At 46.2% G+C, this 16,913-nt stretch overlaps 1 protein-coding gene across 1 annotated transcript in view; it reads left to right on the forward strand.

The window, feature by feature from the left end:
- Nucleotides 1-16,913, forward strand: part of Xylt1 (xylosyltransferase 1) — a 282,826-nt gene that overhangs the window by 231,830 nt on the left and 34,083 nt on the right. The window contains 1 exon segment of the mRNA NM_022295.2: nt 9,965-10,045. Coding sequence (NP_071631.1) covers nt 9,965-10,045 — 81 coding nt within the window.

Genomic DNA, 16,913 nt, shown 5'->3' on the forward strand with positions numbered 1-16,913 from the left:
TCTTGCAATCATATGCAAAATTAAGAAAAAGTACTCCCCACATAGGAGACAGTATGGAATCAATCTCATTCTGGAATGGAGCACTTGTGCTGAGCAATGGTCTCAAAGAGAGTCTTGAGGCCTGACAGAGTTTGGTTGCTGGAATAAAACACTATTGCCAAAAGCCACATGGGGAGGAAAGGATTTATTTCAGCTCACAGGTCACAGTCCATCTTTGAGGGAAGTCAGGTCAGCAGCTCAAACAAGAACTTGAAGCAGAATACTTGGAGGAATTGTGGTGCTATCTTGTAGCAGACTCATGTTCAGTTAGCTTTCTTTGGCAACCCAGGGTCAACTGACTGACATCAATTAACAGTCAAGACATTCCTCATATGGACATGCCTACAGGCCAACCTTCTCTGAGAAGTCCCTCAACTGCAAGATGACTTCCTCGGATGACTCTCGGCTTGACAGTTAAAGCTGACTAGGACATATGGGAAGCTAGAATTTGTCTAATCAAAGAGGACACTTACTTGATATGTCTCATGACATGTAAAGGCAATCAGATTACTGGGAATTAATATGTAATTAACAAACTGACTTTACATACACATGCGTGTGCATTGTGTGCACGTGTGTATGCATCCAAACCAGATTGAATGCATATTTAAATATTTTGTTTGTTTGGAGATAGGGTCTCCCTACGTAGTCCAGGCTGGCCTCCTGCCATCTTTCCTCCTTAGCTTCCAGAGTGCTGGTATTATAGGCATGTGCTTTCACAGCAGGCTACAACTTAATTTGTTCATGCTTCTAGCAGCCTGAGAACCAACCGGGCCTCTTGGTGCTGCTCCCTGTCAGTCACCTTTCCGTTACAGCCACCTTGAGGAAGGACTGGCGCGTTCAGAGTTCTCACTGATGGAACATCAGATAAACGGCCTCTTCAGATGGCATATGTGTGTTTAAAATGAGAAATGTGTTCCTCCCAAATGCTCTGTGAACGTGTCAAGGCTTTGTGAAGTGATTTGCGGGTCCCTTCAAATGCAATGAGCATGTTTTAGTGCCACATCATTTTCGTGAGTAACAAAAAGGTAAATCCAATTAGCAGCGATTGGGTTTTATTATCCAGGTGGCTCTCCAGCCTGCTGCTTGTGTGGAGGGAGGGACTGTCCCCACAGTCTCTGTGGTATGCTTCAGGTATGTTCCTTTCATTGCTGGCAACTCCATATCACAAGGACCTTTGCTATATTGTGACTGTTACTGTCACCCACTGCTGTCACAGGCATGTGGCACAGGACAGGACCTGTTAGGGAAGAGGGTAGAACAGTTAGAAAGCTTCAAGTCAAATGCTCCCAAAGTTGTATCAGGCAGAGTCTGACTGTAAGAAACATGAGTGCCTTGCTAAGCAGTTAGCACACTGGCCTGCCCCTGATGGAGTTCCCAAAGTGCATAAAGTGGATTAGGTAGCACAGTGAACTCATATTTTAGAAAGTTACAGTGAATGCCTACTGGAGGTAGGATGATGTTTCAGCCTGTTCACTTGTCTTCAGTACCAATGGTACTATAATTATAATTATGCATCCAGGAACAAATACAGCACCCAGAACTTTCCAAGCCATCCCCCAGTATCTTCTCAGTGAAGCTTGACTACATTTGTAACCAGAACTGGCTTTATTTTCTGATTCCTTTGCTTCCTGGTCTTCAAACAGCCTTGAACTTCACTTTGCTATTCTGGGGACCTGGGATTCCTGCTCTCCCTCATAGGGAGGAGATATTGTTAATGTCTGTGCTAACAATATCTGAAGCCTTGAGGAAAGAAGCTTAGAAGTGTCTCCACTTCCTGTGTACCCCTAAAACAAAGCCTGCAAAGAGAGCACAATCCAGTCAGGAGATGGACTATCATGGGAGTGACAGAGATGGCTAGCTTGGGTGTTAGGTGAGCTATGGAGAAAGTCAAAGCTCACACGGTGTCTATGTTAACCTCTGCTATGCAACTGGGTTCAGTAACTCAACACTCTCAAAAGGGAGTATGAGGGTTGGGAAGGTGGTGACTATCTCCTGTTCCTAAAGCAACAGCCACATTGCTGAACCTTGCCCACCAAGTGGAAAGTGGAATTGACACGTGTTTGACTGCTGTAGGGACCCAAGGTCTTCAGTTTCATTCAGCCATCCCTCGGATCTGCTTCATTCTGTAGAAGCTCTTGTTGTACAGGGTTGTAATGATATTTAAGGAGATGAACCCTTAGCTGGTGAAGAAGCAAAGGCAGATGGTTCTCCGAGCGTCATTGTCATGCACCTTCTCTCTGTCCTAAGTTCTTCCCTGTGCAGAGACAGGTGAATTTCTGAAGTAGGCGAATGCTGGGATATGGAAGTAAGAGATGGTGCTCCTGGCATCTGCCCTTCTGACAAACAAGTGTAGAATGAGCTTCTGCCAATTGGGCAGATGTGATTAGGGCAGCAGCTAGAGCTGAGCCAGTGTCATGGCGTTCCTCTCAGAGTGAATCATAACTGTGAATATTTGTGAATACCTACAATGTACTGTGTCCCGAGGAACTGAAGGGATCTAGCCCAGTTTCCTCCCCACCATGACAGTAGTCACATACCTAGCAGGTACTGTCCAAGGTCCTACTTGGGAAACCCCAATGTTACCCAACTGATGGGCACCAGCTGCCCCAGGCACAGAGTGTGGTTCTGCCCACACTCACACCTCAGCCAACAAGAGGTCATTTACACTTTCCTGTGAGGTGATTTAGTCCTCTAGGGTCCCTAACAGTGTTGATACTATGAGAAAGGAAGAAGCTTTGACCCCTGGTCAGTCTATCCTTCCCAAACCACACTCACTGCCAAGTGCCTGTTAGTTGCTGGGATGCCCTACCCACTACTTTTGTAGCTACCTTCTCTGTGTCCACATCCATGGAAGATAGCCACTTCCTTATCTTGCTGCAGTCTATAAACTTCTGCAATGATAAACTTTTAAAAGGAGAAGGGGCAAAGGGGTGGTGGCTCAGTGGGTGAGAGTGCTTGCTGGGCAAACATGAGGACCCACATTCAGATCACAGACTCCTCATAGAAAGCTGAAGATAACCAAAAAACAAACAGACAGACAAACAACAACAGAAAACACCTACCCAGTGCTTGGATGGGAAGAAACAGTAGGATCTGTGAGACTTACTGACTGCCAGTCTAGTTGGAAAGTATCAAGCCCTCACTGAGAGACCTTGACTGATAGGAATAAAACAGAAGGTGATAAGGGAATATCCCTGATCTCCCCCTTGGCTCCTGCAGGAAGAGACACATGGTCCCACACACATGTGTGTATCAACACAGATCACCAAAAGAGTCATTGGTAGCACTCCCTCATGGCTTTCTGAATCCATGCCTTTTCATAAAAAGATGGGCAGTTGACTCCTTCCAGTAGCTACAAACTCTTTGGTGGAGCCCTGAGCATGGGGTAAGAACTCATTTCTATTTACCAAGAATCATTCGATCTTAAAAGTAGAATATCCTAACCCGAGTGCTCTGTTAGTCGGGGCAGTTGAGTCTTCCCCTGATGTCCTCGGTTGCTGAGTTTGCTTAGGATATGTGTAGTCAAGTGATCATTGTTGTGTTTTCATGTATGACTTAAAACAAATTACATATGCGGTATGTCAGATCGGAGTAGTATTCAACCTCAAAGAAGAAAGAAATCCCAACACGCACATGCACAAATGAAATGAAGCAAGCTGTGTGCATAGTTGCACTTCTATGAAATAGGGAGAGTTATCGAAATTGCAAAAAAATATTCTAGTTGCCAGGACTGGGAAATTGGGGGAAGGGGGTGTGTTGTTGGTTTTGCAGAGTAGAAAGCATGCGGAAACTGAGCAGTGCCGGTTATACAGCATTGTGGCTGTGCTCATTAAAACCGAACTGCACACCTCTAATAGTGAAGCTGAGGAGATGTGTGTTATGTTATGTTGGCACAATAAAAAAAGGTGGGACAAAGACGAGAACATCAAGTGCTGCGAATATTGTTGCTTAGGATGAAACTAAAATGATCAGGTCTGTGGAAGCCTGAGGAGAAAGGTCAGTGGTATAGCTCTTGCCTAGTATGCAACACACACACACACACACACACACACACACACACACACACACACACACACACACACTGAGTGCATATAAAGAAGTGCTGAATAGTATGCTACACTAGAGATAGACACTGAGGCAATACATCCTTTCAGAGCTCAGGATAAAGATGGTTCCAAATCTGCACTCCTCAACTCCCCCCCTTCACACACACACCCCATTGTACACCTGACATGCACATTTCTGTCCCACAATGGCCAGGCTACTGCAGTCCAGACACTGTGGAGTTTACATTCTCTTGGCAGTGCCATGGGGTTGAATTCCAACATGCACAAATGCCCTGTGTGTGTGTACCACCCTGGCTTCAGCCTGCCGGCCTTATCCCAATGGTATAGCTGCCTCTTGGGGTCCCTTTCAGCATTCAGCCTTGTGAAATGGGTTTGGGAGGAGATCTGTTGTTGGAAGAATATGCAAATAGGTGTGTTCTTGACTTTGTCCTAGGAGAGACTGAGCAGATCCCATCTTCCTCTCACCTGTCAATCACTGCGAGCACAGCAGCCTTGCTTGTCTATGACCCTCTGAACCTAGAGTATGTTTCTCTCAGGAACCTGAGATTCTGGCTGCTCCTAGAGTGTCAGGGTTGTTCCCCTCATCCTATATGTCTCTATATTCAGAGGTGTGGACATGAAAATGGTGCCATGTGCTCTAGTGGACATCTTCTATCTTATACCAGTGGACAGATGAGGATAAGTCCCCTCAAAGGGTCATTTTCCACTCTTTCCTCTGTAGAATATTCTGTGGGTTTTTAAGCACAGAGATCCCTCTAAGTCAGAGGCAAGTTGGTCCCTTTCATTGTTTTCTCTGGATCAAAATGTCTTACAGACCCGATGTTTCAGATGGCAATGATACTATTAAATGACAGCTAACATTTGTCAAAGACTTACCCTGTACGAGGTGCTGTCATAAGGTCTTACACGCATGGTTCTATTTAATACTCCAGCACCCGAGGTGTATGCCTTATGGAAGTGAGATGCCTGCCTAAGTGTAGGCTTCGAGAAGTGCCCCCAGGGAGCAGAGAGTGGAAGGGAAAGACTTGTCACCAATCTGCATACTCAGCAGAGCAGAGCATCCCAAACTTGACAAGAGCATGCGTATCTCCTGGAAACCATAGGAGTCATGTTGATCTCAAGCCAGGGATATGGGTCAGCAGGTCAATTGCTTGCTGTGGCCTGAGTTCAAACCACAGTATGTGTGGTGTTGCGTGTGTGTAATTGAAGCACTGTGAAAATGAAGACAGGCAGGTCCCTGGGGCTCACTGGCCAAGATAATCGACTTTCTGTCCAAAACAAAACAAAGCAAAACAAACCAAAGCAAGGTGCACAGTGCCAGAGGATTGGCACCTGAAGCTGACCTCTGACCTCCATACAGTGTACACACACACACACACACACACACACACACACACACACACAAACTCTCACAAAGAAAAAAGTCAAGTATATCTCAATAGGTCCTGGGTGAGGCTTGTGATACAGTGTTCCTTCCTCTTTAAGATTTATTTACTTTTTCTTTTATGTTTATGAGCATTTTGCTTGCATGCTTGTACCACATGTATGCAGTGCCTGTGGAGGTCAGAAAGGGGACTCAGATCTCTTAGAACTGGAGTAACAGGTGGTTGTGAGCTACCATGTGGGTGCTGGGTGCTGAAAACAGAACTCTGTCCTCTGCAAAAGCAGCCAGTGCTCATAACCACTGAGCCATCTTTCCAGCCCCAAGTGTAGTGTTTCTCATAGTAGCTTCCAGTTGGCAGGCCAGGCTGCAAGTGTGCCTCCTTCCTTCGCCTGTAGTTTTTATTCTGCTCCTGGGATGGAATTCACCCATCCTCCCACTCAGTCACTCTCTGTCATTTTGCAGAGTGGGCTATTTATCAAGAGCACCAGCTGTAACATCAGAACCAGGTCCCAAGCCTGGTTCTGTACTTTCCTCTGTGACCTAATGTCTTTGAGTCTAGCCACCCAGTCTGTCAGAAGAGAGTGAAACTCACTGCCTGGCGCCTTCGTAAATATCAAAAGAGATAGAACACAGCAAGCCTCTGTCCTGAAGCTAGAGCACAGTGCACGTCCAAGTGTGGCCATGGCTTGTGGCCTCGTTTTATGACTGTCTTACTTACACATTCACTGCTGGTTTCAGCATTTGCTTACATATTACGAACCAAAGCAGACATTTCCACAAACCTGATGGTTGCAGCAATGGGCACCTGCAATCAACAAGCGATAGACTGGCTTGTGATCAGTGTCAGCAGAAAGGTGGAACTGGCTACGCAGGTCCCAGGGATGAGTGATGGGAGCCACGTGGAGAAAAACTGCTCTCTAAAAGAAAAGTGTGGGGGGAGGGGGTGCAAGCCAGCAAGACTGGAATGGGGTAAAATGTCAGCAGATCACAAGCTGTTCTTTATCTGGAATGAACTGTATTTGTAGGCAATTATTGACAGGAGCCTCAAAGAAGCAATTGGGAGAGTTGGTCCCAAGCCGAATCCCATCTCCTTTTTGAACAGGAGCAGGTACTGGCTGGCCAGAGCAGCTGTTTTACAAAGAGGGGGGCAAGCAAAAAGCTACAGGGTCGCCCTGCCAAGTGGAGTAAGAGGTAGTTCCCCCTCACCCCACCCATCCAGCCAATCCAGCCAGCCCACTCACTAAACAGGGCTTTGCTTTGAAAGGGAGCTTTATGGAAGGGCTCCAGCCTGGGAAGCACAGACCCCACCCCACCCCAACCCCCACCCCCAAGATGTCATCTTTTGAGATGTTTTCATGTGGAAACATCACTAAGTAAATTCGCTAAATGCCTATTCATCCCCATCAGATGGGGACCCGGCGAAGCGGGAAATGCGAAAATGGCCCCAGCTCCAGCCCTGAAAGATGCTTTCTGGGGTTGCTAAATGGAGCCACAACAGGCTGACCCTGGGAGGCCTGAGACTTCCCAGAGGGGGCTCCTGGAGCCCGACCTTGGCCCCTTCAATCCTCCCACCTAAGCTTCCCAAGAGGCCCTGCTTATTATTCCTGCTGCTGGGGACCCATTCAGAGGTTAACTTATCCTTTTATTCATCAGGATGACAATAATGAACTGTCTCCGAGTGTGGCAAGGGCTTGGTAAATAAGAGTGACTGAGACGGAGGAGATGGAGTGAGCTTCAGGAGGGCTGGAAAGACATTGCCTGATTTTCTTTAATAAAGTCATCGCATAGCTGCTAACCCCAGCAGCTCCTTGGAGGCCCCTTTTAACAGCAAGTCACAGGAATCTGGGAACCTTGGCCACCGTGGTTATCACCATCCAGACTCACAAAGCTTGGCCTTTCAGGTCTATCCCTAGGATTTACCTCTGCGTGTGTTCGGCAGAGCTCTGCATCCGTTGAACGATAGATTTTTTACCAGGCTGCAGATACAGGAGGTTCTTCAGGCATTTGACACCCAGTATGGTTGGCTTCTAATTGGTTTTTATTTCAGTAAGAGACTGGGACATTGACCACATTCATTTTTATCTCAGATGTCTTCATTGCTCCGTTCTGCCCCATTCCCACCCATCTAAAAGTCAACGTACGCCATCCAATGAGTGGATGAGGGTTCATATCAACAATACTGAAGACTGGCAGAGAAATAGAGAGGGGCTGAGGGCTGAAGGCAGTACAGACCAGGCACCTAAGAGGTAGAAAGAGCAGAGCAACATGCACTGAATGTGTACCTACTATGTGCCCTTAAAGCAACCCATCCTCTTGGTGAAAATGTATGGTGTGTTTATTGAATGCTCAGTGTATTTTAATGTGAGCAGCCAGGAGGAAATTAATTTACAGACGGATGGGGTTCAGAGGGCTCAGTGACTTGTTATCCTTTAGCCACATGGTGGGCTGTGGCAAGGCAGCTTGGAATTCACGTATAGATCCTTCTGCATCTGGAGCTTAGCCATTGCTTTCTGAGTTACTACATGGCTTCTCTTAAGTCCAGCGTTAGTGTTAGGGAGATGCACACACAACAGATAGAGCACATGCTACTCAAGCATGAGGATTGGAGTTAAACTCCAGCACACACATAAAGAGGACCAGAGTTAAAGCTACAGCACACACATAAAGTCATACGGAGCAATGGACATCTATAATCTAAGCACTTCTACTGTGAGATGAGACCACAGACAGATGTGGGAGACTCCCTAGAAACTCACTGGCCGGCCAGTCTGGTGTACATAGTGGCAAGCAGGAGACCCTGCCTGGAACAAGACAGAAGGTGAGGGACTAACACCCAAGGTTGTCCGCTGACCCGCTGACCTCCTTTCCTTTTGCGCATACACAGAAGCAACACCCCACCACCACCACCAACACAACTCAAAAGAAAGAGTCCAGCCTCCCTGTGTTCCCATAGAGCCTCTTTCTTCCCACCTCACCCAGTCTGGAAGAGTAGTTAACCCCTGCTCTCTAAACAGCAAGCCCCCTCCCCTGCAGAAGACCCTGGTGACAGTGCTGGAGGAGCTGTCATATCAGCACCACTTACCTGTTTGGGTTTATTCAGTGGAAGAGGCGACTGCATCTCTGGCAGATGGAGACCTGTGTGACTGCCTTTTAAAATACTGTCACAGCTGTATGCACAAGCTGATTAGCTGTGACGGCACTGTGAACGCCGAGATTGATGGTGATAAATTTGGGATAACAATGCCGGGAACGATGTCATCCATTTGTGTGGCGCTTCATATTTTTTAAAGCTCAATCCACAGCCCGGTGGTTTTTGAGGACTTGGATTGGGTTCATTCACCGCTCTCTCTGCACTAAAGGAGTCAGTTCTACCTCAGCTCATCCTAACTTATGCATGCCTTCAGCATTCATTCATTCATTCATTCATTCATTCAAACAAACATTATTATTGGCCCTACTGTGTGCCAGAATGAGCAGATCTGACCAGATTCTTTCCTTGTGGACCTTATATTGTAAGGTAACCAAGAGAATGCTTTCAAATAGTGGTAAATCTGTCAAGTCCACATTGTGATGGGATGAGGATAGGCTGGAGGAGTCAGGGGCTACTTTTGGTAGAATAGCCAGGAAAGACCTATCTGAAGAAATGACATTTGAAAAACCTAAATGACAAGAACAGGCCAGAAATGGAGAATGCAAAATGGCCCAGGGCACAGCAAGTGATCTATGATGTTGGATTGAGTACTGATAACTATTGTTGACCATGACCAAAACATTTAAGACACAGTGCTTGTCCTCAGAGTTCCCTGCAGAGTAGAGTATGTGGGAGACTGGTGCACAAACAGCCTGTGGCTTTAATTGTGAACTTGACAAAACCTAGTCTCGCCTGGGAAAACAGTTTAATGAAGGATTGCTCATATTGGGCTGGCCTGTATCATATCTGGGGACAGGCATTGTCAGAATTAAGTTAATTGTTGTGGCAAGACCCAGTGCCGTGTGTGTGTGTGTGTGTGTGTGTGTGTGTGTGTGTGTGTGTGTGTGTGTGTCACTGTTCACTGGGCAGGATTCCTGACCTGTATAGCAATGGAGAAGCCAGGACAAGCATGACATTCCCTTGTCTCTGCTTTTGACTGTGGGTGTGGTGTGTCCAGCGGTCCCCAGCTATTGCTGCACTAGCTCTCTTGATGGATAGTAACCAAGGCGCTAACCTTTCTCTCTGAAATTGCCCCTTTCCAGGATGTAACCACACTGCAGCCAGAATGAAACTAGATCTCAGCCTGTTTTCACGCAATGTGACAGGCCCATGGATAGTACCTCATAAGAGGGCACGTCATCAGGCTGTGTGCTATGGTCAGAACAGGCAAATCCAGAAAAGCAGAGTGAAATCTGCTTCCTAAGGCTAAAACAGGAGTAAAATACAATACCTCCATAGTCTACAGAGAACCCTGACTTTTTCTTTTGTTTGTTTCCACAGGACAAATGACCAGCTCGTAGCATTTCTTTCCAGATACCGAGATATGAATTTCCTGAAGTCACATGGTCGGGACAATGCAAGGTAATACACCACAGAGGTGGGAAGCTATCACTGAGGGTCAATCTTAGACAACCAGGGGGAAGTTTCCTTCAAGGGTCCCTCTTGTTAGCCGAGGACAGAGAGAAGCAGATGCTTCTCAGACTTGCAGCTCTTCTCCCAAGAAATATTTTGAACTTATTCCTGTTTTCGTACGTGTGTGTGTGTGTGTGTGTGTGTGTGTGTGTGTGTGTGTGTGTATGAGTGTTTAGGTGCACATGTGTATGCAGTGGCTCATGTACTTGTGTGTATGTCTGTATGGGGGAGAACATGAGTATGCAGTTGCACATGTACCTGTGTATGTGTATGTATGGGGGAGCACATGTGTATGCAGTGACACATGTACCTGTGTGTATGTATAGGTGTGCACATATTTATACAGTTGCACATGGACCTGTGTGTATGTATGTATGGGGGTGCACATGTGTATACAGTTGCACATGCACCTGTGTGTGTGGAAGCCAGAGGACAGCCTTAAGTATATTCCTCAAGTACCATCCACCATTGTGTTTGAGACAGGATCTCTCACAGGGATTTAGAGGATTGAGCTCAGATCCTTGGGCTCGCATAGCAAATGCTTCTTCAGCAGAGCAGCGCTATCTCTCCAGCCACTTAGAACCTTTTATGTCTTTGTCCCTGGATCTGAGTAGTTATGGTTAATTCTCACTTGGTTGGTAGGTAGACTGAGGACTGCATCTTAGTAACAGCTCCACATCCTGAAGTTGTCCTTTGGTTTCCACATGCATGTCATGTATGCACACTTGCACCTACTTTCATGTGCATAAACACATATACACACACATGAACATATACCCATACACAAACAGCATCTTTTCCTGGACTCTAGCATTGAACACAACATACTCTGGTAATTCTAGGAATCATCATGGCCTGTTAATATTTTGTGTTTGGCCATTTTGATATTTCAAGTGTGTTTGTTTGTGTTGGTAAAGTGGTGGCTCATGATATCCTCCATGAGAATCTAGATTTCCAATTAACTGAGACAAGCCTTGAAGTCCCTCGCCCTGTGTCTGACTTTGCTCATGCCTGACATCCAATCCAATCCTGTGTTTCCCCAGTCATGGCAGTTCCTGTCTCTGTTCCTGATCTGGCCATGATTGGCATTTGAATTTACAGTCTCTGTTTAAGATTATCTCTGCTGTAGCTCGTGGAGCTAGCAGGTTTTATGACTCAGTTTACCTCGTTATCTCACAGAAGCAAACACTAAGCTCCCTGCTGTGAGCTTTCAAGGAGTCATCCAGAATGCATGGGTTGTATTAGTTCTTCTTTTGCCTGTGATTTCAGCAGCTGATTCTGCATATGGCCCCTTCTTGATCATATTCTTCCGCTGCGAAGGGACTGCAAAGCTTGGCAGTGTTCTATGAGTCCCTATCCATTAGCATAGCACATTCAGGCCACCAGCAGTAGAGAGGCTGGCTGGACAAATACAAATCATGGCCCCTGTGGGTAATCTTCTTGCTAAGACCCTAGTACTTTGCTGGGCTTCTTGGCTAACTACATATGACATTGACTTTATCCAATGCAGAGTTAAGAATTCATATTGCTATTCTCTGGAAAGAAAGGGAGGCTCAAATGGATTCTTCTAAGGTTGCCTAGTTGGAAAATGTCAGGATTTGAATCTAGGAGTTTTTGACAGCAGAGGTGTGTGTCAGTTACATCTAGGGGCAATTCTATGGAGTGTTTATTATTAAAAGTGGCCCTGGTATTGATAGTCCTCTCCCATTGGTCAAGAGTAAAACCCATCTTCTCAATATAGCCTATAGTGTGTGATCAGTCCAAGCTGCCTATATCGTGGGCAAGGAACCAATTCTGTTTATCCACACATGTCAAAAAACACATCCACCCCAGCAGTGCTGTTTCAGGCTGATCACTCTTTCATCTCAGCTCACAGTTTCCTAAGTGCTTCTCTAGTAACTTGGAAGCACAATTAATGTCATGGGCTTTGAGGTCCCACCTCCTAGGCTGAAATGCTGATCTCCTGTGTTTCAGATTGCATTGTATTGCTTTTGTACCTTAACCTCTCTGAGACCAGTAAAGTGAAAAAGCAACAGTCTTATATAGGTAGGGTTAAATGAGATGTTGCCTGTGATGGTGAGGCTGATGATGGCCATGAGGATGATGATGGGGATGATGATATTGCCACTCCCTCCCCCTCCCCCTCCCCCTCCCCCTCTCCCTCTCCCTCTCCCAGTAGCTGTCAGTTGTCAGTACCCTCAGCTAGGGGTAAGACTTTATGCCAACTTCCATCTCCTTGCTGCTTGGTCTGGCTTGTGCTTACACAGGTCTTATGCATGGTGTCACAGCAACTGTGACCTCACCTGTACTGCCTGCTGCTTCCAGAAGACACCTATAGTTTTCCTATAGTCAACCACTGTCTCTGGCTTTTACCGTCTTTCTATCCCTTCTTCAGCATTGGTCCCTGAGCCTGAGATGGGTGGGGAGGCATTAAGGTCTCATTTAGAGCTAAGCATTTAGGCATCTTTTATTTTCTTCACAATTACGAGTTGTGGGTCTTTGTGTTAGTCTACTGCAAATAGAAACTTGTCAAAGAAGGGATGAGATATGTATTTACTTATGGGTATGACCATAAGTCATTAGGAGTTAGTTTTATATTATGTTCATTTAGCAGATTAATACTAGTAGCTTTTCTCCTAGGGTAGAGATAACATGTGTAGCTATAAGTTTCTTGAGCTAATAATGTGCTAGGTGAGTCTGAGGCAACTTTTCCGCTCCACTGGACTCCAGCATTCTCCCCTTTGCAAGACAATAGAGTTGAATGAGATATTTTCCAAAGCCCATTCCAGTCTGGTGTGGCTTGCCTCTGGACTGACTCTTGTTAGACAAGAGCAGAAAGCTTGAGCAGCAGAAAGACCTGAGGAACAAAAGCAAGCAGTGGGGTGCAGCATAGGTTGCAGGCCCCTCAGCTTTCTCTAGAGCCTAACTGCCACCTAGATCCTTTGCGCCCATCTCTAGCTTCTAGCAACTAGTTTTGACTTTTGGCTCCCACTGTGAGGAGATGGCATAAAAGAAACTTGTATTTTAATGGCTGCCAAATCGGTCCCAACTGTTCCTGTAATTAAATGAATGGGAGTGCTGTGCTCACGGTTTTCCCAAGTTTCCATCCAAGAAAACTAAGTCCCCAGTGGAGTGACTGACATGTGGAGCCATCCTCATCTCCTGGGGAATGACAGCTAGGCCAAAGCCTGTGCCCAGCAGTTTATTCTGAGCCCTGAATAATGGAAATGTCTCTGGAAACTCAGATGCAGTCTGTCCGAGTCTCGGTGTGGGGACAGGGAAATAAAAGGGAAAACTCAACTTCCTCTGATACAGTAGCTTCTTGTGGGGTATTTTCTGCTCCATGTAATTTCTCAGACACCAGGAAGGGCACAGCATTTGGGATATGATATAATGCAAATGGTAAGACAGAAATGTGGGTATCAGAATGTCATCTCTGCAACATCCTGGTGTGGGTCTTAAGCATTTAGCTTTGCCTCTGTGTATGGCAGGCAAATAATAGTAACAGCAGGATGACCTGGCTCACTGACCACAGGAAGCTGAGCACTTCGAATAATGTTACCCCATTCCAACTTCTCTTGGTGGATGCTTTCCCACTGGAGAGAAACATACAGCTGAGGACTAGAGACCCACTTTGTCTCATCCCACCCCCCAAGGTCTTAACAGCTTGTCACTGACTGAGCTGGAGCATAGAAGTTAACCCTCCAGGCCAGGAGTCACCTGCCCACTCTCAGCACTCACTGTGCTCCCACAGTGGACCACAGAGACCCTCTAATTATCTGTTTATCTGCTCCCTTGTCTGTAAAACTGCAGTGGTGAGAATAAGGTCAGACTGTAATTTTCTAGAATTTACTGAATTGTAGCCAGACATGATGGTGCAGGCCTGTGATACCAGCTGCTTGGAAGGCTGAGGAAGAAAGATGGCAAGTTCAAGGCCAGTCTGGGAGAGTTAGTGAGACTTGACTCAAGATAAAAGTCTCTAAGAAGGAGTCATATGAGACCAGTGAGATGACTGAGTGAGTGATAGCACATGGCCACAGAGGTCTGGTGATCTGAGTTTGGTCCTCAAAAGCCCATGGAAAGGTGGGAGGAGAGAAGCAGTGCCACAGAATTGTACTCTGGTCTCCACATGCATATTGTGGCACATGTGCCTGCACACACACACACACACACACACACACACACACACACACAGGAGGGGCAGAGTGCAGACACAACAGAGTGACAGAGACAGAGAGACAGACACACAGAGGGGGGAGTAGATAATATTTGTGTATTAAAATTTTCAAACAATTAATTTGTTTTCTAAAATGGCTGGTGACTCATTTGGTAAAGGTATTTTTTCCTAAGCTTGATGACCTGAGTTCAATCCCCAATGCCCACATTGTTGAAAGAAAGAGCCAACTTCTGCAAATTGTTTTCTGGCCTCCACATGTTTACCATAGCATGTAATACAGACATACAGACATGTGTGAATCCATCCATCCATGCATGCAAATACACATACACACATGGGAAATAAATAAATACATGTAAAATATTTAAATACAAAGGTGCATGAGAGAGAGGTGCTCAGTGGCAGAGAGCTTAAGGACACACGCAAGGCCCCGAGTTCCATTTCCTATGCTGCAGAAACAAAGAAGGGAGCAAATTAATATATAGCCTCTTGAGACAGTTGCTTTGAATAGGATGATGATGGAGAGGCATCTAGAAGTGTCAGACATGCGACTCCAGCGCTCAGAAAAGCTCCCAGAGTCTTCCCACCATGGGAAGAAGAAGCAGGTATAAGGCTGGGAGAGGATCCAGCTCAGAAGCAGCACAGGCGGCTCCTCCTCCTGTCTGGACTCACCTGCTGCAGGCAGCATTCCCACACTGGGTACCAGAATGGCTCTGAGCATCACCAGGCATTTCCCTTCTCTGACACTAAATTAATTCTCCAGCTCAAATCCCACTGGATGTGTAAACAGGTAACTGATTAACCTAAAGTTGGTGAGTCCACAGGGACCCTGGCCAGGAGCCTCCTCCTAGTAGATCTGCTGTCTGGAGTTCCTTCGGTACCATCTTGTTTCTGCAGAGGGTGGGCTCCCTCCCCTGGCTAACACACAGCACTCTAATGCGAGCACATAATTAATATTGCATCTCTGATAGAGGAAGAAGATCACATTCCCATATTTCTACACCTGACTCAGTTATTTATCACACTCATGGGGATCCCATGAGTTTCAGGAGCCACGTCACCTTAGAACTTTGTGTTATGTCTCCCCCAACACACACACACCTCCCACCTCCTGCACAGAGCTAAGCATACATGGCCTCCCATTTGTCTGCCCTGGACCTTTCTGCTTTTTCAAGACAATGTGAAATAGTCTTTTTCCCCTCCTCCCACCCCTATTTCCTAGTGAAGACTGAATGAGAGCTCACACACACTCTCTTTCCTGCCTCTCCCCTCTCTCCTAGTAAGAACTGCATGAGAGAGTACATCATAGTGGGCTCTAAACCCTAGACTGTGGCACGTACTCGGCAAACAGTAGCCATCACTATGTACTTTGTTCTTTGCCTCTAGATGGGAGAGAAGGACAGAGATGGTGTTCTCAATCAGTGTCTCAGCAGAGACCAGGGTCTGGAATAGCGCAGATGCTCTCCAGGGCTGATAAAATCCTGACTCTCCCAGGCCATTTAGCCACGACAAGTCTCTGAGAAAAATGGTCATCAAAGATGCTGGGGCCTGCCCATATCAGAACCTAGTGCCAACTCCCGGCTTAATAAGATGGTAGGAAGAGTTGTATTGAGTTGTATTTGGTGGAGACACTTAGAAGGACAGGTATGACACCTGTCATCGCCACCATCACAACCGTTAGCACAAAGTAACTGCATGGACTGGGGCTCCGTTGTAAAGTGAATAAATAGAATGAATGAACAAAGAACTGAACGGTTGAATGCTGAACCCTGGGTGTTGTCCTTGGTGCTGAAATATCATTGCTTGTTCTGCATGGGAGCTTCTTTTTTTAGCTCTTGACATGCTTTTCTACTAAATCCAGTGGGCGGGGGGAGACAGTGACATTAAAAACATCAATTTGATGAAGGAAAAGTTCAACACCCCAAACGTTTGGAGTGCTGACTGTGTGTCTAGTGCTACATCAAGCTCACCCCGTTACCACGTCACTTACGCTGTCATACTGACTCTTTGAGGCAGGCGTTGCTGCAGTCACTCTTTTCCAACTGATACTGAAGCAGCACATGGTTGATGGAGGGTGGGGTTGGCTCCAGACATAGAACTTAGACCAAGGATCCTGGCTTCCAGGATCCCCTATGCCATATAGTAGTAATGTCTGAGCATGTCAGATGGTTGACCGATTGCAGAGTTTGTGGAATACCATGATCGATATACTCTAACTTGTATATTTGTATGTGAGAAGACACATGAGTAAATATGAAAAGTGGTGTGTGTGTGTATGAGTATGTGTGAGTGTGTGTGTGTATGTGTGTGAGCATGTGTGTCTGTGTGTGTGTATGAGTGTGTATGTATGAGTGTGTGTGTGAGTGTGTATGTGTGAGTGTATGTGTGAGTGTGGAGGCCAGAGGTCAACCTCCGATGTTTCTCAGGAGGCTACACCTCACTGGGCTAGAGTTCACTGGTTAGATGGGGCTGACTGACCACAGAGAACAAGGGTCTTCCTTTCTCTAACTCTGAGCATAAGGTTGCAAGTGTTCACCACCACACCTGGCTTTTTACATTTGTTCTAGAGATGGAACTTGAGTCCTCATTTTCTTACACAGCAAGTGCTTTACCAACTAAACCACGGCTCAACTTCTGGCT

This window comes from Rattus norvegicus, chromosome 1, assembly GCF_036323735.1.
Source record: "Rattus norvegicus strain BN/NHsdMcwi chromosome 1, GRCr8, whole genome shotgun sequence".
Taxonomy (NCBI): domain Eukaryota; kingdom Metazoa; phylum Chordata; class Mammalia; order Rodentia; family Muridae; genus Rattus; species Rattus norvegicus.